We start from the raw sequence: 27,322 nt of genomic DNA, 5'->3' as shown, positions 1-27,322 counted from the left end.
TTATAAGGTCGCTTTACAACAACCAGGAAGCAACAGTCAGGACCGCTTATGGAAACACGGATTGGTGCGGAATGGAGAAATGCGTACGACAAGGCTGCATTCTATCACCAGTCCTTATCAATCTGTACGCAGAAACGATCATGAGGCGATGCAATTTGGACGAATCAGAAATTGGAGTCAAAATCAGTGGCAGAAATGTCAACAACCTCCGATATGCAGATGACACCACCCTGCTTGTGGAAAGTGAAAGGGACCTGGAATACCTTATCCAACAAGTGCAAAAGGAAAGCAAACGCATGGGATTGTATCTCAACAGCAAGAAAATGAAAGTCATGACCGCGGTAGGCAACGGTACAGTGAGCATAAACATCAACAACGAAGAAGACGAGTCGTTCCAAGATTTCATCTTCCATGGATCCAAAATCGATTACAACGAGGAATCTAGACCCTAGATCAAGAGGCGGATTACACTTGGCAGGATTGCAATGCAAGAAATAGAAAAGATCTGGAAAAGCAAGGATATTAGCATGGCAACAAAAACCAGACTGGTCAATGCAATCGTCTTTCCCATAACGATGTATGGCTGCGAACGTTGGACACAAAGAAAAACGGACAGAAGGAGTGGAGAACATTGATCCATGGAGTGACCGAAGGTCGGATGTGACTGAATGGATAATCATTATTATAGGACTCCATTCATAAGACTGTGGCTCTTATTTGTGTGTCCCGCAATCACAAATCCTGCACAATTTGAAAGCAGCCTATTAATAAATCCCTCATGCAATAAATGTATACGATTTTCCCCTTTGGCCGCTGTCAGTGATTATTTCCTATTTGTTTTCTTGAGGTGGTCCTGGCATCATTCCCTGAAAGAAACACCTTCATGGCCATCAAGATCGTCAACAAAGCAAGAAGTGAACAGCACATCTTAATGAGAGAGCAGCGGATACTCCTGAAGGCCCAAGACTGCCCTTTCATCTGTCACCTGTATGCCGCACAGCAGTCTGCAGACCGAGTCTACTTTATCACAGAGTATCTGCTTGGAGGAAGCCTAGGAGCCATGATCAAAATGTGCGGCAGCTTGGACATCAGCCATGTGAGGTGAGTAAATGCCTAATCAGGGGTTGGTGGGGACTGAGGGTGACATGACAGATATAGAAGAGTGGAGGGCGTACAGGCTGCCATAAACAGAGCCTCTTCTCTTCTGGTGGTGACGGACACTTTGATGGTGACATGGTGTCAGGGGACTGATTTCATGTCATTGATACTACACTCTTCTCTCAGATTCTACACAGCGGAGATAGCATGCGGCCTCCAGTTCCTGCACCAACGCAGCATCGTCCATCGGTAAGCAGAACTTGTCCACATTTCTCTTTTTTCTTGCAATGGGTTCCAGATTTTCCCAGAGTCCTGAATTAGGACTGGTTTTGCTGCGGTACATGCCTAAGACCTCTGTATCGCTGAGCAGATTAACATCTCTCTTTTTTCATTGCAGTGACATAAAGCCAGACAACATCATGCTGGACAGATCTGGACACATCCGCCTGATAGACTTGGGGCTGGCCCAAGACGGCGTCACCTCGTCTAACAAGATCAGTGGAGTGACGGGCACACTTCAATTCATGGCCCCAGAGGTGCTTCTTGAAGAGAACTATGACACAGCAGTCGACTGGTGGAGCCTGGGGATTGTCGTATCCTGGATGGCGGCAGGAGAGTCCCCTTTCTATCATGGCTCCATCAGGAGAAAAGTCATCAAAGCCATCACCAGAAAGGAGCCGAAATTTCCACCTTGGCTTGATGCTGATGTGAAGCATCTTCTGGAGAGACTGCTACGTAAGAAGCCTGAGGAGAGGCTGGGTGTCTACAGGAACATCCGAGGTCACCATTTCTTCGACACCATAGATTGGGAGGTGCTGGAACTGAAAAGAGCACGGCCGCCGTTTAAACCATTCAGGAAAATTCTGGAAAATCGAGACATGCTGTGGCTAGAGGATAAGACACCCCTTCACCCAATGGATGGATTCTCGTACACTTCCCCAAGCTGGACCCGGTAAGATCTTTCTCCTCTAGGGATAATGTTCTTCAGGCAGACTTCTGTGTTCATCATCATTGTTCCTCTGGTGTCAGACAGCACAGGAGGTCATATAATAACCCTGCTTCAGGTCACCATGTCTGGTCCGCAGTCTTCTCCCTCCTCAGCTACATTATTATTGCTTCTGTAATAACTATGTCTCTGCTTCTTAGGATGACGAGAAGAATCCGATTGTGAAGGAAGCCACAACCATCTGGTAAGTACCTTCTATACACACCTACACATACATATCTCTACACCTATACACACAGGACACCGACCATTATAGTCATACACTGTAGCAGAACTTACATACTGTAATAAGTTTAATATATAAAACATTTCCTCTAAAATAGCAAAAGTCTTTGGGGAAAATATATTAACACCAGCATTTATCTGTGCGCCTACACAGCCATGTGCACCAGGCCTGATCTGGCATAAATTTCTGAAATAATTTATGCCAGTTTCTGGAAGAAATTGTATGTAAATATGCCTCCTCTTGACAAGCCATGCCCATTTTTGAAATAGTGGTGTGAGTTGGCGCTGCAGACAAAGGGTTGCTAAATATTTGTGCAAGCCGGGCTTGCGCCAAGGGTTTTGAGTTGTTATGCCAGAATCTGGCATAAAATATTCTGTAATTTTCCCCTTTTGTGTCATCACCTTCTTAGATTTTGATATATCTGGTTGACAAGCAATATGGCCTCCATTATGGCTTCCACAATCACAAAAGTCCTAATAACTGATAGTAAAGACACAGTTGCAGAAAATAACTTTTCTTGTGTATCAGATACAAATCAGCTCCCGATACAAGTCATCATGTTACAGTAGTTCTCTTGTTTGTATCCACAACTGGTAAAACTAACAATTCTCTCTCTTATGTCCTGTAAGCTCAGCCCGCGCCAACTGTCTCCTGAACCCGCGACTGCTGCTGTAGAAGAGCTCGGCTTAGCAATGACATCCTCTCTCCACCATCTGTATCCTGCATGCTACCATCAGCAACCTGAACGTTGACCACCTCCGGCTAACATCAGAGATCATCCTCTCCTGAAGACCTTCTGCACCCCCAGGAGCGGCCTGTGCTTGATTGGTAGCTGGCGAGTTCAGGAAAAATAGCCCGAGTGACTATTATCCCTGAACTCCTGGTTACTAGTAAGACCTCGGCACAGGCGGGGTAAGTAGCCCACACCACATACATGAAGGTTAGACATAAGTGTAGGTACAAACACATACATAGACACAAGTACACACAGAGATAGGTGTAGATGTCGGCTTTGATCCTGGGACTTGTTCTGATTGCCATATTTGGGATCAGGAAGGAATTTTTCCCCCTTGAAACAGGATGATTGGCTTTTTCCTCAAGGGGGTTTTCGCCTTCCTCTGGATCAACACAGTCTATAAATAGGTTTAGGTCAACACACTTTAGATTTCACACAAACATTAAATGGTAAGAGATTTATTTAGATTCATGAAAACAATAATACATTTTATAAGGTCAGATAGGTCAGATGTCGGCTTTGATCCTGGGACTTGTTCCGATCGCCATATTTGGGGTCAGGAAGGAATTTTTCCCCTTTATACAAGGATAATTGGCTTTTTCCTGAAAGGGTTTTCGCCTTCCTCTGGATCAACTCAGCCTCAAAATTCCCCATAATAAAATCTACTACTTCCTACAACTAGAAATAAAATGTTCTTTCTCCATAAATCTTTGTGTCTGTGTCTTAATTTTCATTGAATGCCTTACGTAATGTTCTTCCAATGCAACTGTCAGAACTCGGGATCCAGGAAACTGGGGGTCCCTGAAAAAGCCCGCAACCCCTGTCCCTGCCTACTTGCCCCCCTGGGCTAAGCCCCAGGGTGACAACTGGGTGACGGTCCCTACACTCACTAAGGAAGGGGAACACTGGGACTAACGAACAGACAGATACTGGAACAAACAACAGCAAGGTGAGTCAGACTATCCAGGTCGGCAACGAGAGGGTACGCGGTACAAGAGGGTCAGGCAAAGGCAACGTCAGGTCCAAAAACAGGGAGTCAAAGTCAGGAGTCCAAACACAAAGTATGCGGGTATAGCAGAAAGACTAAACTAACATTGGCACTGGTATGCAGACAGAAGCAGGTTTAAATTCTGTCAGAGCTCCCGTCCCAGCAGCTGATTGGGGCGGGAAGACTAACAGCAGCTGAGTACACCCTGAGCACTGGGAAAAGGCAGAGAAGGAGACGCATGCTGGGTTGCCATGGTACAGAGGACGTGGCGCTGGGCAACACCCTTAGCGTCCCTAGCAACCCGGCAGCAAGGAGGAGCCTGGCGGCTAAGGGAAGTGATGAGGACCGAGGCTTCCCTGCGCCGCACGGCAGCCGCCCACGTGACAGGACCGGCGGTGAGGGCACGAGCGACCCCCGAGCGGCTAGTCCTGACAGCCACTGGGGATGGTATATCCAAGAAACGTAGTGATGGGTGCGGGCCCATGTAGTTACCTTGCCTTAAACCTTTAGATCATCTGTGTTCTTGAGTTCTATGAAGAATAGTTTGATCATCAAGATTGCATAAAGCATAGGGTCACCACTAAAGGCGCATTTAGATGCAATGATTATCGCTCAAAAATCACTCAAAGCCATCTTTTGAGTGAGAATCGTTGGGTCTAACTGCACGGACATCGTGCAGTTTTAGTGCATGAGTCATTCATCGCTTAATTCTAGCTTTCATGAAGAGTGATGTACTCTTATCAGTGGTGCATGCTGTTAAGATTCTTACAGCCCATGTTCCCCTGAGTGTTCACAGCAGGATGCGAGCTATAATCGCGTAGAACAATACAGCTGTTTGCTTATGCAGAACAGCTGTATTGTTTGCTGAGTGATAGCGGCTGTGTCCCGCTCCGCCTGCATAGCTCTTTAGTAGCTAGTTTGCTACTATAGAGTATGCAAAAATGATCGCTCAAAACTGTCACGCAAACTGTCATTTGAGTGACTTTTGAGTGATCATCTGTCAGTGTAAATGGGGTCTAAATGTGCCCATCTTTCAGTTTTCTGCCGAACGACGTTTTTCAGTTTTGCTTGAGAACCATCCTTCGGCAGAACAGCTAATGAGCAGGACCACACACTGTCTGCTGTCCATAGAGCTGAATTTTCCAAGTGGAGCCTGTGGCTGAACAATGGAGCTAATTATACAGCTCAGACCTCCTGCTGAGTTCTGCAACAGCTCCCTGAAGCTCATTTGTATGCAATTGAAGCGGATAAAGTACTAATAGCAATTTTCAGCTCGTGCGTGAGAAATTGCAGCATGCTGCGATTTTGTGCGGGCTACACTCGACCGGCTTCCATTGAAGTCAATGGAAGCTGACCGTCTTGCGGAAGTTCTGCAGTGAGCACTGCTGAAGTATCACGGTATCCGCGGCATCGCAGAGCATCGGCGGGTACTGCGCATGCTTGACAGGGTGCTGGCCAGAACATCCGCAGCAGACAGAAGACACCGGACAGGTACGCAGGGGTCACCGGCTGGGACGGGGGCGAACTCCGCTGTGGGAATCCTGCATGCGGGGTCCGACCCACCCGTGTGTGGGCAGCCTTACAACGATGAAAACTGTAGTAGCCTCATCTGACCAGCATCACCTGACCAGTCTACTGATTTCTAGTCCAAGTCCGCACCAATGGTGCAGATTTTGACTGTTTTTTGGATGTGGAAATACTGCGGAATCTGCCACAGAAATTTCTGCTGCAGACATTCTGTAGCATTTCTGCCACATGTTAATATATCCTAAGTCAGCTCGAAGTATGCTGCCATCCCCCACAGTGGCCCCGGTAGTAATAGTGACCCCCACAGTGGCGTCAGTAGTAATAGTGACCCCCACAGTGGCTTCAGTATTAATAGTGTCCCCTATATCAGCCTCAGCTACTGCTCTGCCATGCCTTATCGCTTGTACAGCGATTATAGGCACAGGCAATACAGGACGCCAGTGTCTGGCGTCCTGTTGCCATGGTGACAGGCCGGGCTCTCGCGATGACATCGCGAGAGCCGGCCGGAGACACACAGGGATCGCGATCCCTCTGTGAATTACTTAGATCGCGGCAGGGAAGGGGTTAACAGCGGCGGGCGCATCTCCGATGTCCCCCCGCTGTTGGAGCAGGACGCCGGCTGTGACTGACAGCCGGCTCCCGCTGCGGGATAGCGCGGGATCTTATGTGATCCCGTGCTATCTCCAGGACGTACCGGTACGTCCTTTTGCGGGAAGTACCAGGTTCCCGGGACGTAACGGTACGTCCTGGAGCGGGAAGGGGTTAAAAGCAGCCGTTCAGTAGTGAATGGCCGCTGTCTTATCTCAATGGAGTGGGGCAGGGAGCAAGAGGAGAGAAATCACATGCACTGTCCCGCCCCCTGATGGCCACTCCGTGAGCAAGACAGCTCTGCTAGCTCCCATGCAGGAGCACGGGAGCGAGAACACACAGGGACAAGTGTCGGGCATCGTTTGCCTGACATTCGTCCCGTGCAAAAGGACCTTTGGACATACATCGTAAATCAGTCCATTGAGCTCAGGACAGTTTTATGATGTGTCTTATCTCTCCTTCAACCTGAACATAGAAGGAGATGCAGCACCACCTATTGGATGTCAACATTATTACAAGTCAAGTTTTGAATTTTTATGAAGTTTTAAAGAAAGGGAAATTTTTTTCTTTTTAAATAAAAAAAAAAAATTATGATTGGGAAGAGGATATCCCTCTTGACCTCCTTCAGACCTTTCATGCTTTCCACTTATGCAAGAATCCCGGGCTGAGGTTCATTCCATTCTTGAGGGTATCAAACATGGCTGTAAATTTGTACTCGCAAATTCTTATGTGATGCTGCGACTTGCTGTTTTGCCACATTTTTGTGGTCAGGGACATAGCATAAAGCAGATGAGAGTTGATATACTGCCGGGCAATTTCAAGTTATCGAAGCACGTGTCCTGAGCAATCGGAGCTTGCAGCCACGACTCTATATTGGAGGTAAAGACTTAATGGGACTTTAGTACCCTTAGCTATACTGGGGGACCCCCTGCCAAAGGACATTTCCAACCTGCTGTTTATTTGCAGTTGTTTGCAAATAGCTCAGCTGCTGCACCCCGGGAATCCTGGAGACCTCACCTTGCTAACCGTTTTACTGCAGGGAACCAATGCGTCCTAATTTTCAGTACGAGAGAGACACTTATGCCTGAGGACTATGCCTCAAACTGGGCTATAAGTGGAGTCACCAAAGAGATGAAGAGATGAAGGAGATTACAATCTGACCCTAGTCCTTGGAAGGGTGTCCTATCACAGAGAGATCCTGTGGAGTACCATCCCTTGAGAAATTCACCACCACCCTCACCGTCCATGACCCTCAAACAACGGGGGAGAAGGATATTCTCATTTTTCCGAATAGCTGGGCATCTTAAGACCCATTTTGACACAACGATTATCGCTCAAAATGTGCTCAAAAGTCGTCTTTTGAGCAATAATCGTGTCTAAATGTGCCCATCTTTCAGTTTTATGCCAAACGACGGTTTTCGGTTCTGCCTGAAAACCATTGTTCAGCAGAACAGCTAATAAGCAGGACCACACGCTGTGTTCTGCCTGCGGAGTGCTGATTACAGCTGATAACATTGTATCAGCTGTTCTCAGCTGTCAGCCTAGCCGGCAGATCAAAGTTAAAGTAATCAGGAAACAGCGGGGGGACTGTTCCCTGATTACAGCTCCTGGCGGCTCACACTCTGCTCCTTGGTACTAATAGGCAATTAGTACCAAGTAGTAGTTTATGCAAAATGATCGCTCAAAAGCCATGTGTTGAGCGATCATCCTTGCAGTGTAAATGCACCCTTAGATGTAAAACTGGCACCTATCAAAACATCTACTAAAACGGAAGAGAAGTGCCTCATGTCACTGCTGTATTTAAAAGGGTGGTGGAATAGTGACTGCTGCTCACCTGATCTAACTGTGGTATCACACAAATGTCCCATTTCTATTTACCACCTATCAGAACATGTGAATATATGGAGCCATAAAACAGCCACTTTAAAGCTCTACGTCTTCAAGGGATTTTCTGGGACTACACGATTAAAAATAAAAAAATAAACCTTGCTATTTGTATAGCACCAACGTATTCTGCAGTGCTTTCAAGTAATTCATTTATTAACGCTCCAGCAACTGGGTACTCATTTTACTGACCTCAGAATGATGGAAAGCTGACTTGACCTTGAGCCGGCTACCTGAACCATGCAGGGATTGAGCTCACAACCTTCAGGTCAGGAGTGAGAGCTTAGGACTACATTTCTGCTGCCTTAGCACTCTGCACTACACCTTCCTCTCTGTTGCATCGCATCGCACGAAAACGCAATTTTCAGGTGGTGCGATGCAACTTTGACAGTAGGAAATCCTACTGTCAAAGCAAAATCTAAGCCCCAGCTGCAGGGAAAAATTAAAAAAAACCAGATACATCACCTTAGAAGTGCTCTCCGATGCCGCCGCAGCTTCTCCCCGAGTCCCAGCACTGCTTCTCTTCTTCATCTTCTGGCTGGGGATTAAAAAATCCTCGCCTCCTGGAAGCGCTAACTGTGATTGGCTGACGCTTAGCCAATCACAGCCAGTGCTCGATGAATGGCTGTGATTGAACCTATCACAGCCATTCATCGAGCACTGGCTGTGATTGGCTGTGATTGGTTAAGCGTCAGCCAATCACAGCCAGCGCTTCCAGCAGCCGGGAATTTTTTAATCCCCGACCAGAAGATGAAGACGATCAGTGCCGGGACCCAGGGAGAAGCTGCGGTAGCGCCCGCAGACAGTGCAGGAGAGGTGATGCATACTTTTTTTTTTTTTCTTCAGCTACAGCTTATTTTCAGGGTAGTGCTTATATTTCAAGCCCCCCCCCTAAAATCCTCGCAGGTGATGCTACAAAGTCGCGCAACTTTGTAGCATCACATGCGGCTTTGTAGCGCTACAAAATCGCGGTATAGCCGCGAGAAGATGCAGCGATGCGATATCACTGCAATTTTCTTGCGGCGATGCCATATCGCCCGTGTGAAGGAGGTCTAATTGTTAGATTTGCCATTACCCAGCCACATTTGAGAATTTGGGTTTTCCTTACGCTGCTATCCACATCTTTGGAAATCCATGGACTAGGACTAACTTTTTCCTATCAGAGCCCGCCTTGACTACAGGTGCCAGCTGGTTACCATTTTTCAGGCATCCCATCTGGCGCCAGGTAAGTCTTCTTTCCTGGAAAGGATCATTCTTATTCTTTTTTTGCATATTGAGATCTTCAGGCGATTTTTTATTTATCTTTGTTAGCTGAGCTGCTTTCAAGTCATGTGTGACCAATGAACATGAGCGCCTCTTCAATCAGCTGATCATCAATTTAGGCCCTATTACACAGGCTGATGATTGAGTATGAATGTTGCCTGATCATTGGCGTCTCCAACAAGTAAGCGATTTCTTGCTCAGTGCCCTTTCTGTGACTGTGTGCACACCGGACACTTATTGCCTGAATTTGCTATTTCCAGCAAGAGTTCAGGTGATAATCATCCATGTAAAGTACCCTTTACTCACCTCTCCTGACTTCTACCCCGGCGCTGCTCCCACTGCTCCTGTACATGCTTTAGGTTCCACTGCTCTAGTTTTCTCTGTCCTCCTCTGCTGCGGGCATTGCCCTACATCTATGTACATTGGCGGCATTGGAGCTCAGTGCGGCACCAGTGCATGGAGCGAGGATGACCAGCTGGGAGCGATTAACATTGGACAATACAAAGCATGCTTACTACTCCATGGGGATCCTGTAACAATGAGCACGAACATCAAGCTTGTTATATGGCATGCTACATTTTATAAACAAAATTAATTTTATCATGATCCGGGTATAACGGAGTTTTTCCCAGCTGTAGCCTTAACCATGTTACATTTCTACCAATCTCCCCCCACCTTCCCAAACAACGACATACAACCTTTAACTTTTGGATAATTTGGGCCACAGCAGCCATTTTATTAAAACATAGCTTACATAAATTAACCCCATTTTAACCATAAAACCAAAAGGGGGAAAGTCCTTGGAGCCCTAAAACATGTCTCCGTGCTCGTACCATGTACAGTCGTGGACACAGGGCTGCTCCCCTGGCAGCTGACAGTGTGCTGTGCTGTCCCCCCACGACACCGGATTTCTGGTGTTCCCCGCCGACCTCCCTGCTTGTCACTGTTGGCAGTGATGTACTGGTAGTTCCATTTTGTGGCCGGCGGAGGGGTCCTGACATCGTCGGATGGCATAGTCCCGCCGGCAACACTTACTGAGGAAGCGTAGCCAGGGAACAATGGAGTGGCGTGGACATGCAGGGGACAATGGAGCGGCGTGGACATGAACAGCAGCCCGGAGGGGACATGCAGGCCGGAGGGGACATTATTAAAGAGCGGCACACAAGCAGCACACGCTGGCTGCGGTGCTTCATGAAACACCATCGGGTACACTGTGAAGCTCCTGCAGCCAATCAGTACCCGGGGACGTCACCTCCCTGTCAAGAAGACTATCCCTTGTCTCCATCTACCTCTTCCGGTGGCGTCAAGATACACCAGTACCTTATTTCTATGGGGACCTTGGGTGGAAAATAGAGCATGCTGTGTTTTTTTCGTGTGTAATCAAAATGCGCAGGAAAAATTTGCACATGGGAAATCACTCAAATGTACCCATTAAAAATAAAGGCTTTATTCTTGAGTAAATACACCTCTGTGAACGGGGTCAAGGCTAGATTGACATCGACATATATGTGCGCGCAATATGCAGAAAATAGAACCCATTGATGTATCTGGGCAAGAAAATGGGAGGAATTGGGCTAAGCAGCAGCACATGTGAAAAAGGCTTGGCTATACTCATATATCATAGACTGAACATGAGTCAACAATGTGATGCAGCAGCCAAAAAGGCAAATACAATTCTGGGATGTATTGTAGTGGACACCCACTGGCGATATTTTCTTTCTTGTGCTGCGAGAGCACGAGAAAACTCTCGCCTCGCAGCGCAAGAAAGACGCCGGAATAGAACCGGCATATCGCTAGTGCTTTCAATGGGGCCAGCGGCAGCAGTGCTAGCCCCATTGAAAACATAGGGAGAATGCCGCGGACTTCTGCCGCAGCTGTGACAGTAGTGATAGCTGTGACAGCTGCGGCTGGAGTTTCCTTCATCCCCGCGGGGACCGCGGGGATGAAGGAATCCTCTGCCACAGCCGTGGCAGAAGTCCGCTGCAATTTATCCCATTGCTTTCAATGGATCCCATTGAAAGCACTGCTTTCTGGCAAGCCCCACAGTTCGATTATCGGGGAAGGGCTTAAAATATAAGCCCTTCCCCGATAATCATCAATAAGTGGTAAAAAAAATAAATAAATAAATTACTCACCTCTCCGGCGCTCAGACGCGTCCTCCGGCTGGCTCCCTTGCACTGCTGTTAAGCTCCTTCAGCAGGCGGGGATGTAAAAATCCCCACCTCCTGAAAGGGCTGTGCTGAGGGCTCACCCAATAGCAGCTAGTGCTTAGCTATTGGCTGAGCGCTCAGCCAATGACAGATAGCCCTTAGCTATTCATTTCTGACTAGCAATATCTTAGCAATATCTTTTTTACCTCTTATTGATGATTATCGGGGAAGGGCTTATATTTCAAGCCCTTCCCCGATAATCATACTGCGGGGCTTGCCAGAAAGCAGTGCTCTTAATGGGACCGGCAGCAGTGCCGATCCCATTGAAAGCAATAGGATAGCCTGCCGCGGACTTCTGCCCTGAGATGAAGGAAACTCCTGCCACAGCTGTCACAGCTGTGGCAGAAGTCCGCGGCATTCTCCATCTCTTTTCAATAGGGCTAGCGCTGTTCCCGCTGGCCCCATTGAAAAGACTGGCGATATCCCGGCGTGATGCCGTTTTTTTTCTCGCACTGCGCTGCGAGACTTTTCCTTTACTCTCTCAGCGCAGTGGAGAAAAAAACGCCAGTGGGTGTGAGCCCTAAGAGAAGCATAGATTCTAGATCACGTGAGGTCATTATCCCCTCTACTATTCCTTAGTCAGACTTCATCTGGAATACTGTGTCCAGTTCTGGGCACCCCACTTTAAAAAAGACATAGACAAACTGGAGCAAGTTCAGAGAAGAGTTACTAAGATGGTGAGCGGTCTGCAAGTCATGTCCTATGAGAAACGGGTAAAGGATCTGGGAATGTTTAGCTTGACAAAAACAAGGCTGAGAGGAGACTTAATAGCGGTCTACAAATATCTGAAGGGCTGTCACAGTGTAGAGGGATCAGCCCTATTCTCATTTGTACAAGAAAAGACTAGAAGCAATGGGATAAAAGTGAAAGGGGATGACACAAATTAGGTATTAGACAGTGAGGGGGATCAATGAGTGGAACAGGTTACCACGGGAGGGGGTGAGTTCTCCTTTTATGGAAGTATTCAAACAAAGCCTGGACAAATACCTGTCTGGGATGATTTAGTGAATCCTGCACTGAGTAGGGGGTTGGACCCGATGACCCTGGAGGTCCCTTCCAACTCTACCAGTCTATGATTCTATAATTTTTCCTGCATTTTATGACCGCACAGAAACAAAACAGCATGTTCTATTTTTTGACGCATTGAATGAACGTCTTGTGGGCGTAAAAAGTACAGTAAAAGAGCCGTTGCACACACAAAATGCATAGTTCGTTCCACAAACATGCAATGCTCATATGTGCACAAACATGCCTGCATTCGTGTGAAGGTGGCCTTATTAAAATGTGCACAAGAGTGAAGTGTGAAAAATGTTTCAAGAGCTCACAGCCTTCCTTTTAGGCCGCTTCCACACGGGCGATTTTCTCGCACGATTTTGTAGCGATGCGTCATTGCTATAAATCGCATGGATGTAGAGTAAGGTGACCAGATTTTCCCAGGGTCAAAGCAGGACAAATGGGTGTGGTCATGGGCGGGGCTTATCACAGCATATGATTTTTTTCTTAAAGTCCATCAATGTAAAAAGTGCAGGGCTATATATAAAAAAAGACAGGGAGCAAATTCTGCATCCAAAAAAGTCAAAATCTGGAAATTAGTCACGTACCCGCAGCGGATTTCGCACTATGTGGCACTCTCTCTCACCTCCCCTATAGGCTTCCCGCTGTCAGCTGTCCCCGGAGGTCAGGGGAGGAGGGGAAGAGGATCTTAGATGCACACACTGCCATCAGTGTGTGTATCCAGCAGCGGCACCCTGGCTGGTAATCGCTTTAATGGTGATCCCACATCTCCAAAAGGGACTGATGGCTGTCCCACTTGGGACCCTGGGTAAAATGGGACACAGGGTCCTAAAGCGGGACTGTCTTGCCTAAATCAGGATGTCTGGTCACCTTATGGGCCTAAACAAATGAGTGTGATACGCGGGTTCATTATCAATGAGTACATTACCACTTTTTTTTGTGCCTGTTTTTTTTCAGCAGGTGCAAAACAATAGGACCAGCCACATCTTGTGCATGTTTGGGCACCAAAGAGACCCATAGAGGTCTATGGGAGGTGCGCAAGCATGTACATATGCCGGCATGGAAATGCACTAAACGCAGCGCATTCCTGCAATCACCGCAACCATGTTATGCAAATTAGCCTTTTATATCAGGGCTCGGTGATTCCCCCGCTTGTGTGAACAAGTGGTGCCTGCGCAAATACGCTCCGCTTTTGCACAGACATGAGCGTTAAAAACACTCATTTACTGCGCAGGAGTGAGCGTATTATGTTAGATGCTCGTCTGTCGAGGCCCTAAACCTGGCTATATCCTGTACACAACCTCTCCTTCTCCCAGACTTCGGATTGGACTCGCAAACTTGTCTAATAAAATAGTCTTTACTGGCTCAGTCTAAATAAAGTCTTATAATGCCGTATGTACATTACTGCGCCAATTTACAGCCCCCAACAGTAATTCTCACCACGACCGCTTGTTTATAAGACCCTCCTAACATTTCTATATGACCCCTTTCTAACATTTCACACCTCACTGTAAACCCCCATTGTGGATGAATCCCTCTGTGACCTCCATAGAAGCATCTCCGCCCGGTACACCCAGATCTGCGCTGGCGAGGGCGCTGCCCATTGTAACCTATGGAGATACACATCATGTATCTGGATGATGGACACTTATTGAATGCAGCAGAAAGTGACCCTCACAGGCTTTATTATTCCTGTCATCAGTACAATTTATGGGTTATTCCTCCTCCGGCTTCATTTCAATTTCTACACAATTGCAAGTTTTCTAAAACTATAGAAGTTTCTGATGAACTATGGGCACCGCTGCCAACCCAGACATAAAGTACCATCCCTGCCCCATCTACTAATAATGTGGCACTAGAAGAACCAGCCATGAATTTCCCTGTTTTATTGGGCAATAGACCATCATTCATGGTGCCCACATCACTGTGTATATGGCAGAGCGGGGTAATGGCAAGCACATGCCAACATCACTGTGTATATGGCAGAGTAGGGTACTGGCAAGAATCCATGTCTTTTCATGAGGATCTTGACTCAGATTTGCTATGTGTGGAACTAGCCTTAGGCTACCTACAAACTACCGAGCGCAATATCGGGACGTGAAACGTGGCCCTATATCATGCTCACTTATGCATGATTTCCACGTTTTTCCTTTAAAAACGCCTCCCTTCAGGTAAAGTAGTGATTGGCAATGGGAAACCTCACATGCACGCCATGCAATGTGTTTTCCTGTCCCATTGAAAACAATGAGCTAGGCGTTCCGAGGAACACGCAAAGAGAGCGTGCTGCGATTTATTTTAAACATTTTTTTACCCGCATCAAAATGCAGTGTGGGGGAAAAAAGGAAATAATGGTCATGTATATGACGGGAGTATCAAAAGGACGTGTACATGTGTTTCATCGCCTACAGCACGGCATTGGACTGTGTGGAACATGACAAGCTTTGGAAGTGTCTGAAGCAAATGGTCGTCCCAGAACATAATGAACAACTTATAAGGTCGCTTTACAACAACCGGGAAGCAACAGTCAGGACCGCTTATGGAAACACGGATTGGTGCGGAATGGAGAAATGCGTACGACAAGGCTGCATTCTATCACCAGTCCTTATCAATCTGTACGCAGAAACGATCATGAGGCGATGCAATTTGGACGAATCAGAAATTGGAGTCAAAATCGGTGGCAGAAATGTCAACAACCTCCAATATGCAGATGTCACCACCCTGCTTGGGGACAGCAAGAAAACACAAGTCATGACCGCAGTAGGCAACGGTATAGTGAACATAAACATCAACAACGAAGAAGTCGAGTCGTTCCAAGATTTCATCTTCCATGGATTCAAAATCGATTACAACGAGGAATCTAGACCCGAGATCAAGAGGCGGATTACACTTGGCAGGATTGCAATGCAAGGAATGGAAAAGATCTGGAAAAGCAAAGGATATTAGCATTGCAACAAAAACCAGACTGGTTAATGCAATCGTCTTTCCCATAACGATGTATGGCTGCGAACGTTGGACACAAAGAAAAACGGACAGAAGAAGTGGAGAACATTGATCCATGGAGTGACCGAAGGTCGGATGTGACTGAATGGATAATCATTATTATATGACTCCATTCATAAGACTGTGGCTCTTATTTGTGTGTCTCACAACGCACAAATTTCGCACAATTTGAAAGCAGCCTATTAATAAATCCTTCATGCAATAAATGTATATGATTTTCCCCTTTGGCCGCTGTCAGTGATTATTTCCTATTTGTTTTCTTGAGGTGGTCCTGGCATCATTCCCTGAAAGAAACACCTTCATGGCCATCAAGATCGTCAACAAAGCAAGAAGTGAACAGCACATCTTAATGAGAGAGCAGCGGATACTACTGAAGGCCCAAGACTGCCCTTTCATCTGTCACCTGTATGCCGCACAGCAGTCTGCAGACCGAGTCTACTTTATCACAGAGTATCTGCTTGGAGGAAGCCTAGGAGCCATGATCAAAATGTGCGGCAACTTGGACATCAACCATGTGAGGTGAGTAAATGCCTAATCAGGGGTTGGTGGGGACTGAGGGTGACATGACAGATATAGAAGAGTGGAGGGCATACAGGCTGCCATAAACAGTGCCTCTTCTGGTGGTGACGGACACTATGATGATGACATGATGTTAGCGGACTGATTTCATGTCATTGATACTACACTCTTCTCTCAGATTCTACACAGCGGAGATAGCATGCGGCCTCCAGTTCCTGCACCAACGCAGCATCGTCCATCGGTAAGCAGAACTTGTCCACATTTCTCTTTTTCCTTGCAATAGGTTCCAGATTTTCCTAGAGTCCTGAATTAGGACTGGTTTTGCTGTAGTACATACCTAAGACCTCTGTATCGCTGAACAGATTAACATCTCTCTTTTTTCATTGCAGTGACATAAAGCCAGACAACATCATGCTGGACAGATCTGGACACATCCGCCTGATAGACCTGGGGCTGGCCCAAGACGGTGTCACCTCGTCTAACAAGATCAGTGGAGTGACGGGCACACTTCAATTCATGGCCCCAGAGGTGCTTCTTGAAGAGAACTACGACACAGCAGTCGACTGGTGGAGCCTGGGGATTGTCGTATCCTGGATGGCGGCAGGACAGTCCCCTTTCTATCATGGCTCCATCAGGAGAAAAGTCATCAAAGCCATCACCAGAAAGGAGCCGAAATTCCCACCTTGGCTTGATGCTGATGTGAAGCATCTTCTGGAGAGACTGCTACGTAAGAAGCCTGAGGAGAGGCTGGGTGTCTACAGGAACATCCGAGGTCACCGTTTCTTCGACCCCATAGATTGGGAGGTGCTGGAACTGAAAAGAGCACGGCCGCCATTCAAGCCATTCAGGGAAATTCTGGAAAATCGAGACATGCTATGGCTGGAAGATAAGACACCCCCTCACCCAATGGACGGATTCTCGTACACTTCACCAAGCTGGACCCGGTAAGATCTTCCTCCTCTAGGGATGATATTCTTCAGGCAGACCTCTGTGTTCATCATTAGTGTTCCTCTGGTGTCAGAAAGCACAGGAGGTCATATAATAACCCTGCTTCAGGTCACCATGTCTGGTCCGCAGTCTTCTCCCTCCTCGGCTACATTATTATTGCTTCTGTAATAACTATGTCTCTTCTTCTTAGGATGACGAGAAGAATCCGATTGTGAAGGAAGCCACAACCATCTGGTAAGTACCTTCTATACACACCTACACATACATATCTCTACACCTATACACACAGGACACCGACCATTATAGTCATACACTGTAGCAGAACTTACATACTGTAATAAGTGCAATATATAAAACATTTCCTCTAAAATAGCAAAAGTCTTTGGGAAAAATATATTAACACCAGCATTTATCTGTGCGCCTACATAGCCATGTGCACCAGGCCTGATCCAGCAAAAATTTCTAAAAAACTGTTTATGCCAGTTTCTGGCTGAAATTGTATATAAATGTGCCTCATCTTGACAAGCCATGTTCATTTTTGATATAGTGGTGTGAGCTGGCGCTGAGGACAAAGGGTTGCTAAATACTTGTGCAAGCCGGGCTTGCGCCAAATGTTTTCACTTTTTATGTCAGAATCTGGTATGAAATGTTCTGTAATTTTCCCCCTTTGAGTCATCCCCTGAGATTTTGATATATCTGGCTGACAAGCAATATGGCCTCCATTATGGCTTCAACAATCACAGAACTGCTAATAACTGATAGTAAAGACACAGTTGCAGAAAATAACTTTTCTTGTGTATCAGATACAAATCAGATCCTGATACAAGTCGTCATGTTACAGTAGTTCACTTGTTTGTATCCACAACTGGTAAAACTAACAATTCTCTCTCTTATGTCTTGTAGGCTCAGCCCGTACCAACTGTCTCCTGAACCCGCGACTGCTGCTGTAGAAGAGCTCGGCTTACCAACAACATCCTCTCTCCACCATCTGTACCCTGCATGCTACCATCAGCAACCTGAACGTTGACCACCTCCGGCTAACATCAGAGATCATCCTCTCCTGAGGACCTTCTGCACCCCCAGGAGTGGCCTGTGCTTGATTGGTAGCTGGTGAGTTCAGGAAAAATAGCCCAAGTGACTATTATCCCTGAAGTCCTGGTTACTAGTAAGACCTCGGCACAGGCCGGGTAAGTAGAACACACCACATACATTAATATTAGACACAAGTGTAGGCACAAACACATACATAGACACAAGTATACACACAGATAGGTGTAGATGTCGGCTTTGATCCTGGGACTTGCTCTGATCGCCATATTTGCACATTCACTGAAAAAGCCAAAAATACCTGAAAGTCTGCAAAGCAGACACGGTCGCCATAGGCACGATCGCCATAAGGCAGGCACAATCGCCACCGGCACAATCGCCGTAGGGCAGGCGCAATGGCCTTAAGCCCTGAAGATATGTAGTAAGCCAGACAATAATGTGTGGAGGAGCAGCTTGTTCCTGGCAGGCTAATATGCAGTCACCCACTCAACCCAGCCCAGAATGGGGAGGAGTGACTGCATATACTAATAGCCTGCACATGTGAACGATACCAAAGATGTCAGCCATAGATGGGTGGTGACCCACCATACAGGATATCAACCCTGGCTGAAATGACAGCGGGTTGCCCTGTATCTCCAAGGTGGGCCACACTGGCTGACATCTTGGGCTCCCCCACCAACTAGCAAACTACATACAAAGATACTAATGCATACTAATAAAATGCGGGTGTTAGTACTGCATTTTGGCCAAAACGCATAGGCTGACGGACCGCGTCGAGGTCACACCGCTTCCGTCAGTACCTACGCTAACTCACAATAAATTACATAAAATCACAGAGGTGAGGAAAAAGAAAATATCGCCATATTTGGGGTCAGGAAGGAATTTTTCCAACTTGAGGACAATTGGCTCATACCTCAAGGTGGTTTTTGCCTTCCTCTGGATCTATTCACAGCCTTAAATAGGGTTAGCTTTTATTTATAAGGAAACTGCCACATAAATAATATTATATAAACATAAAGAAACACAAACTTTAGCTGACATCACATACACTAGGGAGGTAAGCTGCTGGCGTTTGATCCTGAGATTTATTCTGGTCGCCATATTTGGGATCAGGAAGGAATTTTCCCCCCTTGAAACAGGATGATTGGCTTTTTCCTCAAGGGGGTTTTCGCCTTCCTCTGGATCAACACAGTCTATAAATAGGTTTAGGTCAATACACTTTAGATTTCACACAAACAATAAATGGTAAGAGATTTATTTAGATTCATGAAAACAATAATACATTTAAAAAAGTCAGGTCAGATTTCGGCTTTGATCCTGGGACTTGTTCCGATCGCCATATTTGGGGTCAGGAAGGAATTTTTCCCCTTTATATAAGGATAATTGGCTTTTTCCTAAAAGTTTTCGCCTTCCTCTGGATCAACTCAAAATTCCTTCAACTAGAAATAAAATTTTCTTTCTCCATAAATCTTTGTGTCTGTGTCTTTATTTCCATTGAATGTCTTACATAATGTTCTTACAATGCCTTTGGGGATGGTATATCCAAGAAACATAGTGATGGGCGGACACCAATGTAGTTACGCCCTTGCCTTCAACCTTCAGATCATCTGTCTTTTTGAGTTCCAAGAAGATAACTTTGATCATAAATATTGCATAAAGCATAGGGCAGTGGTGGTGGACCTATGGCACGTGTGCCAGAGGCGGCAAGCAGAGCCCTCCCCACTGGCACGCGCCGCCATCGGCCGCCCACCACTTGTGAATACCGTCAGGGGCCGTGGCTCCCTTGCCGGCATTCACTCAGCTACTCTGCTAACAGCACCGATCCCGGCACACACTGTGACGTCAGTGTTCAGCCAGGATTGGATGGCACTGGAGTATTATGTCGCCACCGGAAGTAAGGGGTGGCGACATAATACACCTGCCAGAGAACTGGTTCACGCCCCCAGCTTCAGATTGAAGCTGGGGGCGGAGGACTGTAGCGAGCCTGAGAGCTGCAGGCCCGAGGGTGGGAGTGCTGGCACAGGCAGTGCAGGGCCTGGCCAGCGGCCCCGGCATAGAGGACTGTGGTGAGGCAGGGAGCGCTGGGACAGAGGACAGCGCCGACCCCGGGAGTTGCGGCAGCAGAGGCTGAGGCGCAAGAGGAGAATGCACTACAACTGAGGTGAGTAAGTGGGGGAGGGGAGGCCGCTATGGGATGTCACTATTGCACTGGGGGACACTATGGGATGTCCCTATTAGGCTGTGGGCTGCTATGAGATGTCACTATTAGGCTTTGGGCCGCTATGGGATGTCACTATTGCACTGGGGGACACTATGGGATGTCACAATTAGGCTGTGGGCCGCTGTGGGATGTCGCTATTACGCTGGGGGCCGCTGTGGGGTGTCGCTATTATACTGTGGGCCGCTGTGGGGTGTCGCTATTACACTGGGGGTTGCTGTGGGGTGTCCCTATTACGCTGGAGCCGCCGATATTACGCTGCGGGCCACTGGGAGGTGTCGCTATTATGCTGGAGGCTGCTGGGGTGGGGGTCATTATTATCGCTGGGGTGGGGGTCACTATTATCGCTGGGGTCAGTGGTGGGGGTCACTTTTACCATTGGGGGGGTCACTATTACTGCTGGGGTCGGTGGTGGGGGTCACTATTATCGCTGGGGCGGTCACTATTACCGCTAGGGTATGTTTACATGTGGCGGAAATGGGCAGAGCTGTTTCAAAATAGACAGGGTGCAGATTTTGACTGCTTTTTGGATTCGGAAATGCTGCAGAATTTTCCACAGAAAGTTCTGCTGAGAACATTCTGCAGTATTTCCGCATCCAAAAAGCAGTCAAAATCTGCACCCTGTCTATTTTGAAACAGCCCTGTCCCTTCTAGAACTACTGGGGTAAAATCGTACGTCGTGATAAGCCCCGCCCCCTGACATGTTGGCACTTTGCAGTAAATATGTGGGTTTTGGGTTGCAGTTTGGGCACTCGGGCTCTAAAAGGTTTGCCATCACTGGCATAGGGTCACCACTAAAGGCCCATTTAGACCCAATGATTTTTGCTCAAAACTCAGCCGTCTTTTGAGTGAGAATCGTTGGGTTTAATTGCACAGACATCGTGCAGTTTTCGAGCATGAGTCTTTCATCGTTCAATTCTAGCTTTCTTGAATTGAGCGATGAACTCTTATCAGCAGTGCAGAGTTGGTAGAGCTGATAATATTCTTACAGCCTATGTCCCAATGGTAGTTCAAAGCGGGATGAGAGCTGTAATCGCAGAGAACAATATAGCTGTTTGCTTATGCAGAACAGCTGTATTGTTCGCCGAGTAAAAGTGGCTGTGTCACACTTCGCCTGCATAGCTCTTTAGTAGTTAAGTTAGCTACTATAGAGTATGCAAAGATGATTGCTCAAAAATGTCACTCAAACTGTCATTTGGGCGACTATTGAGCGATCATCTGTCAGTGTAAATGGGGTCTAAATGTGCCCATCTTTCAGTTTCTGCCAAACGATGGTTTTCAGTTCTTCTTGAAAACCATCCTTAGGCAGAACAGCTAATGAGCAGGACCACACACTGTGTCTGCTGTCCATGGTGCTTAATTTTCCATGTGGAACAATGGAGCTAATTACGGAGCTCAGACCTCCTGCTGACTTCTGCAACAGCTCCCTGAAGCTCATTTGTATGCAAATGAAGCTGATAAAATACTAATAGCAATTAGTGCCTATTAGTACTTTATGCAAAACAATCATTGATCTTTCAATCTTTTGAATGATTATCTTTGTGTGTAAATGGGCCTTTAGAGTGTGCCTAGGAGACAACACAGTATGATTAAAATGGGCATCACTATTCTTGTTTTGTGCTTTCCTACCAAGGTCTTTTAGTTCAGGTCATTATACCGTTGGTCAGGAGTCCTGTACAAATAGATAATAGATTTACTAACAGCACTCTGTAGTAGCCAGTCCAGGGTAGGCAAGATTAATGCACCGCCACTGCAGAATTCTAAACCACAATTCTAGATCAATACCGCAAATAAAGAAGATTCACTGGCAGCATAGTTTTGGTGCAAAATAAAATCCTTCCAAATCTTTATTCCTCCATGTTCTAAAAGTGACATTTTGGCCTCAAAAGGCCTTTATCGAACTTGAGCGCTTCTGATCCAGTATAAAAAATGGAATGCAGATGAATTGAAAATGAAGACCTTCCCCTTCAATACATTTCTGTGGGTTTGAAAGCGGAAACAATTTCTTTCCATTTTGCTGTTCCCACGGCAACATACCAAAACAGGAATGAAAACGACTTCAATCGATTCGTTCAGACAAACGCGTTTTTTTCATGCAAAATTTTAATTTGAAAAAGATAGGTCTAGCCCCATCCTTGTCTGTGTTAGGCCTCCTGCAGACGGACGGATTTGCATTGCCAAATCCAGAGTTGGATTCCGCAGCAAATCCAGCCCATAGCATGCTATGACAATCTGCAATTTCCTGCCCACAGGTGAAAATCGATTGCGATTTCCTGCTCGTGGTTGAGAAATCGCAGCATGCTGCGATTTTGTGCGGGCTACGCATGGTCGGCTTCCATTGAAGTCAGTGGAGCACTGCTGAAGTATTGCGGGATCCGCGTCATCGCAGAGCGCCGGCTGGTACTGCGCATGCACGACGGAGTGCTGTCTGGAATAACGGCAGCACTGACAGATGACACCGGACAGCTATGCAGGGGTCGCCAGCTGGGACTGGGGCGAACTCCGCTGTGGTAATCCCGCATGGGGGGTCCAACCCACCCCTGTGCGGGAGGCCTTACAAAGATGAAAACTGTAGTGTGAATCACCCGACCAGCATCACCTGACCAGTCCGCTGATTTACAACCTACTGTTTATTTGCAATTGTTTGCAACTAGCTTAGCTGCTGCACCCTGGGAATCCTGGAGACATCACCTTGCTAACTGTTTTACAACATGGAACCAATGCGTCCTAATTTTCAGTAGGAGAGGGACGCTTATACCCGGGGATTATGCCTCAAACTGGGCTATAGGTGGAGTCACCTAAGAGAGATGAAGGGGATTACAATCTGACCCTAGTCCTTGGAAGGGCATCCTATCACAGAGAGATCCTGTGGAGTACTATCCCTTGAGGAACTCACCACCACCCTCACAGTCCATGACCCTCAAACATGCGTCTCCTCATATTTCGAGTGTGAATGGGGGAGAAGGAGATCCTCATTCTTACAAATAGCTGAGAGTCTTAAGGCCCATTTACACACAACGATTATCGCTCAAAATTTGCTCAAAAGCCGTCTTTTGAGCGATAATCGTTGTGTCTAAATGTGCCTATCTTTCAGTTTCTGCTAATGACAGTTTTCAGTTCTGCCTGAAAACCATCATTCAGCAGAACAGCTGATAAGCAGGACCACACACTGTGTTCTGTCCGCAGAGTGCTGATTACAGCTGATAACATTGTCTCAGCTGTTCTCAGCTCTCAGCCCCACTGGCAGATCAAAGCGAAAGAAATCAGGAAACAGCAGCGGCTCACAAGCTGCTACTTGGTACTAATAGGCATCTTCAAAACATGTGGCACCTATCAAAACATCTAATAAAACAAGTAAGAGAAGTGCCTCGTCTCTCTGTTGTATTAGAAAGGGTGGTGGAATGGTAAAAGCTGCGTACCTGATCTAGTTGTGGTATCACACAAATGTCCCATTTCTATTTACCACGACTCAGGCGGCGGCACTGTGGCTCGTATTTATTTGGGGGTACGTGTAGAAACCTATCGCTGGCATGGGGGCACTGTGAATGGTACTTAAGCGCTGCGGAATATGTTGGCGCTATATAAATGAAGATTATTATTACTTATTCAGTAGGTACTATAACAATCCTATCACTGCTGTTGGGTTACTGTGGCATGTACGTATATAGTGGGTACTTTTAGAATCCTGTCACTAGTATGGGGTCGTTGTGGCTGGTACTTATTCATTGGGGTTTTTGGCTATCTTATGATACTGCTACGTAGTCACTGTGGCTAGCTCTTATTCAGCGGGTACTATGACAATTCTATCACTGGGATTGGGGCACTGTGGTTGATACTTATATAGTGGGTACTTTTATAATTCTATCATTGGTATGGGGGCACTGTGACTGATACTTATATTGTGGGTACTTTTATAATCCTATCACTGGTATGGGGGCACTGTGGCTGGTACTTATTCAGTGGGTTCTATGACAATCCTATCTCTAGTATGGGGGCACTGTGGCTGGCTACACTGGCAATCCTAATATTGGTATGGGGGCACAGTGGTTGGCTACATTGGCAATCCAATTACTGGTATGGGGGCACTGTGGCTGGCTACATTGGCAATCCTATTACTGGTATAGGAGCACTGTAACTGGCTACACTGGCAATGCTATTTCTGGTATGGGGGCACTGTGGCTGGCTACATTGGCAATCCTATTACTGGTATGGGGACACTGTAACTGGCTACATTTGCAATCCTATTTCTGGTATGGGGGCATTGTGGCTGGCTGCATTGGCAATCCTATTACTGGTATGGGGGCACTGTGGCTGGCTACATTGGCAATCCTATTAGGCTGGGTTCACACGGGACGGATTTCCAGCGGAATTCTCGCGGATTGGTTGCACTTAAAAACCTGCGACAATTCCGCGGGAAAAGCGCAGCCGCGGTTTTTGAAGTGGCTTCGCCGCCTGCATTTCCGTTGCGACCATCTCTCCCCATAGAAAGGAGAGAGGTTGCTGCGGAAAAAAAGAAATGACATGCTGCGGCTTTATTTTCCACGCCGCATGGCCGTTTCCGCATGGCTTGGCCGCAGCATCCACTTTGTTGGTTAATCCCGTGATTAGTAGCCACGTGTGGAATTTCCGTGCGGACAATTCGCATGGAAATTCCGCAGCAATTCCATCCCGTGTGAACCCAGCCTTACTGGTATGGGGGCACTGTGGCTGGCAGTTAGGGCCCTTTTACACGATGCAATTATCGTTTAGATTCTTGTCCTTCAGTATAAACGCTGCCACAAACGATAATCCGTTAGTTTATTGTTTACTGTACAATTTGTGGAGGCATAAAAATCAAGCGCTGGTCAGCCTTGTATAACAGCCTGTTTACTGCGAATGACGATGGGTGGGCTGAAAGTGATTTCCAACCGGCTTCGCTTCCATTCACTGAGCGAAAGCACAAGAGTGACAATCGTCCTGTGTAAAAAAGACCCTTATTTACTGAAACGTAAACACTCTTGCATTAATTTAGATATATCCTCCCAAGGAAAAGTGAAGCAGTTGGCCAAAGCAACCAATCAAATTGCTTCTTTCATTTTCAAATGCGCTACTGAGAAATGAAAGCTGGAAGCTGATTGGCCGCTTCACTCCTCTTGGCACTAGAATGATAAATCTTCCTCATTTGTACATTTTTCCAGCAGGTTGCTTACTATAAGCAATTATTCCACATGAGACTTTACAGCCAGTTCAACTAAAACTACGATAGTAGAAACCGGCTACGATAGTGTCTATGTCCCGTTACTAATAAAGTTATTGAAAAAAAAAACTCGGCGTGTGAAGGGAGCCGCTCTGCAGAGTCTTATGGCCTGTCTCCACTGGCCACGCCCCCTCCGTGACGGTACATTGTGGGAAGAGAAAGCTGAGGCAAACATGGCGGATGCTGTAGAGCCGTGAGTATCTGTGTCCGCGGTCCGCATCCCTTCTCCCGCTCCCCTCTGTGTCTCAGGCAGGAGGGCTCCCTCCACACCCTTCTTTTATTCTCTCTCTCTCTTTTAGGGAGAAGAAAAGAAGGCGGATAGAAGAGCTGTCTGACAAGTTAGTGCTGGCACAGGGGAGGTGATAGACTGGACAGGTTTGAGACCGAAAAACCTTCTATACAGGAAACCATAGCTGTGGGCGGGGCCTAGGCAATCAGTGGGGCATGTTCATTATCTTACAGCTCATTAGCAGACGTTTACTTTTTTTTTTTTGCATTAAAGGGATTTCTGAGACTCTGATATTGCTGACTTCTCCTTTAAGGCCCTCTTAGGGGGAGCGGTTAACGTTCAAAGGAGCGTAAGTGAACGATACATTTTGGGTCTAAACGCGCCCCAATGATGGATCTGCCCCTGCGGCCGGGCTCACAACACCGGATTTGAATTGCGGACTTTCTGTGATCAAATGCAGCCGCTAAAAGCCGTGCGTTTTCAAATTTTCCTTCACACTTGTGGATACGAACTGCGTGTTCCACAAAAAAATAACAGGGTGCTCTATTTCATCGCGGAACCCACGCCTACGGCCTCCGTTGCTGTAGACCTGTAGCCCATACACGGTTAACCTTGCGTACGGACTGCGGATACTCAAGTCCCCGCTAAGTGACGGCGCTGGAAATATGAAAAACTGTAGTGCGCGTTACCGCCGGCGAGCCTCTGCGTCATTCGCAGTACTAGTAAGGGATGTACGTAGGGTCAGCGGCCGGGCTCAGCCGGAATCCGGTCCGCTCGTGTCAGCCCGGCGTAAGTCTGATGTCATTCGCTCGTTGAAACGCTAATCTATTGCTGTAAACGGCCCCCAGGGCTCACCGCCACAAGCGGGATTTCGCAGCGTATTCCGCATGCCTGCGTATTACACGGAGAATGGAGTCAGGGAAAGTACATTGTTTTTTTTTCCCTTGATCTGATCACATTAGCCTATATACATTTCGTGTAATACACGTGTGAAAAAGATGGCGGCATGCTCTATTTCACCGCATAATACGCGTTACAGCACAACGCTGCTATGAGACAGAGCGGGGGGGGGGGGGGTAAAGAAAAAAGTCACACGGCACATGACTGGGTGCGTGAGATAAGCAGTCGTGCGCAGTGCACTATTGCTGACATATGCAGCTCACCGCCGCCTCCCATGGCGGGAAAACCCTATGTAATGCACGCGCCTGCGGCAACAAGCCCTCAGGATGGGTCATCAATATCCAGTTGGTTGGGACCGCCCACAGTCAGCTTTTTGGAGAGGCTGGGGTGAGGGCAAGGCCTCTTCACTGCACACCAGGCCCGGCGCTATACGTCTCTGGTATAGTAGCTCAGCCCCTTCAGGCCGGTGTCACGCATCTGGATTTGAATTGCGGATTCCCGCGAACATTTGATCTGCGGTTCAGTCAGATGCGTTGAATGACACAGTTCCACTCACATTAGTGGGTCCGAATTGCGCAGCATCTTCTGTATTACCGCGGATATCCACGACATAGAGGTGATTGTTCTCTATCGTCGCAGATATATCCATGGCCCATACACAACTATATTGGGTATCCGCCTCGTT

The 27,322-nt window shown here is 47.1% G+C and overlaps 3 protein-coding genes and 1 long non-coding RNA gene across 7 annotated transcripts in view; all 4 read left to right on the top strand.

Moving 5' to 3' along the window:
- The first annotated feature begins 579 nt into the window (after nt 1-579).
- Nucleotides 580-1,798, top strand: LOC136620219 (protein kinase C theta type-like). The gene is made up of 5 exons (XM_066594925.1): nt 580-660; nt 848-1,101; nt 1,285-1,347; nt 1,496-1,691; nt 1,742-1,798. Exons 1-5 carry the CDS (start codon nt 580-582, stop codon nt 1,796-1,798), a joined length of 651 nt encoding a protein of 216 aa, XP_066451022.1.
- Nucleotides 1,799-1,891: 93 nt separating this feature from the next.
- LOC136619898 (uncharacterized) lies at nt 1,892-3,349 on the top strand. The gene is made up of 3 exons (XR_010791080.1): nt 1,892-2,050; nt 2,245-2,288; nt 2,965-3,349. It is a non-coding gene; the product is annotated as an uncharacterized lncRNA (long non-coding RNA).
- A 12,579-nt stretch (nt 3,350-15,928) lies between these two features.
- On the top strand, nt 15,929-17,996 carry LOC136619897 (protein kinase C delta type-like). 2 transcript variants are annotated; one of them, XM_066594625.1, is made up of 5 exons: nt 15,929-16,059; nt 16,238-16,300; nt 16,449-17,003; nt 17,198-17,241; nt 17,917-17,996. In XM_066594625.1, exons 1-4 carry the CDS (start codon nt 16,019-16,021, stop codon nt 17,220-17,222), a joined length of 684 nt encoding a protein of 227 aa, XP_066450722.1. In that variant the 5' UTR covers nt 15,929-16,018; the 3' UTR covers nt 17,223-17,241; nt 17,917-17,996. The 2 variants fall into 2 exon arrangements, with proteins under 2 accessions (XP_066450722.1, XP_066450721.1); XM_066594624.1 differs by having other exon boundaries at nt 17,911-17,996.
- A 7,657-nt stretch (nt 17,997-25,653) lies between these two features.
- Nucleotides 25,654-27,322, top strand: part of UBA3 (ubiquitin like modifier activating enzyme 3) — a 28,934-nt gene continuing 27,265 nt past the window's right edge. The window contains exons 1-2 of one of the 3 annotated variants that reach the window (XM_066596669.1): nt 25,654-25,701; nt 25,808-25,846. In XM_066596669.1, the coding sequence (XP_066452766.1) occupies nt 25,682-25,701; nt 25,808-25,846 (59 nt within the window). In that variant the 5' untranslated portion in view covers nt 25,654-25,681. Of the gene's footprint in view, nt 25,702-25,807; nt 25,884-27,322 lie in introns of all 3 variants that reach the window. The other 2 variants (XM_066596671.1, XM_066596670.1) reach the window with 2 other exon arrangements.

Source organism: Eleutherodactylus coqui, chromosome 3, assembly GCF_035609145.1.
Source record: "Eleutherodactylus coqui strain aEleCoq1 chromosome 3, aEleCoq1.hap1, whole genome shotgun sequence".
NCBI lineage: Eukaryota > Metazoa > Chordata > Amphibia > Anura > Eleutherodactylidae > Eleutherodactylus > Eleutherodactylus coqui.
Note: the sequence above shows the minus strand (reverse complement) of the source record. Positions and strands in the feature narration are given on the sequence as shown.

Coding starts and splice junctions, on each gene's coding strand:
- LOC136620219 (XM_066594925.1), top strand. CDS start 580: ATGGCTGCGAACGTTGGACACAAAGAAAAACGGACAGAAGGAGTGGAG. Junction 661..847: donor GGAGTGACCGAAGGTCGGAT/GTGACTGAATGG, acceptor TGTTTTCTTGAG/GTGGTCCTGGCATCATTCCC. Junction 1,692..1,741: donor GGTGGAGCCTGGGGATTGTC/GTATCCTGGATG, acceptor TGGCTCCATCAG/GAGAAAAGTCATCAAAGCCA.
- LOC136619897 (XM_066594625.1), top strand. CDS start 16,019: ATGATCAAAATGTGCGGCAACTTGGACATCAACCATGTGAG. Junction 16,301..16,448: donor CAACGCAGCATCGTCCATCG/GTAAGCAGAACT, acceptor TTTTCATTGCAG/TGACATAAAGCCAGACAACA. Junction 17,004..17,197: donor ACTTCACCAAGCTGGACCCG/GTAAGATCTTCC, acceptor TCTTCTTCTTAG/GATGACGAGAAGAATCCGAT.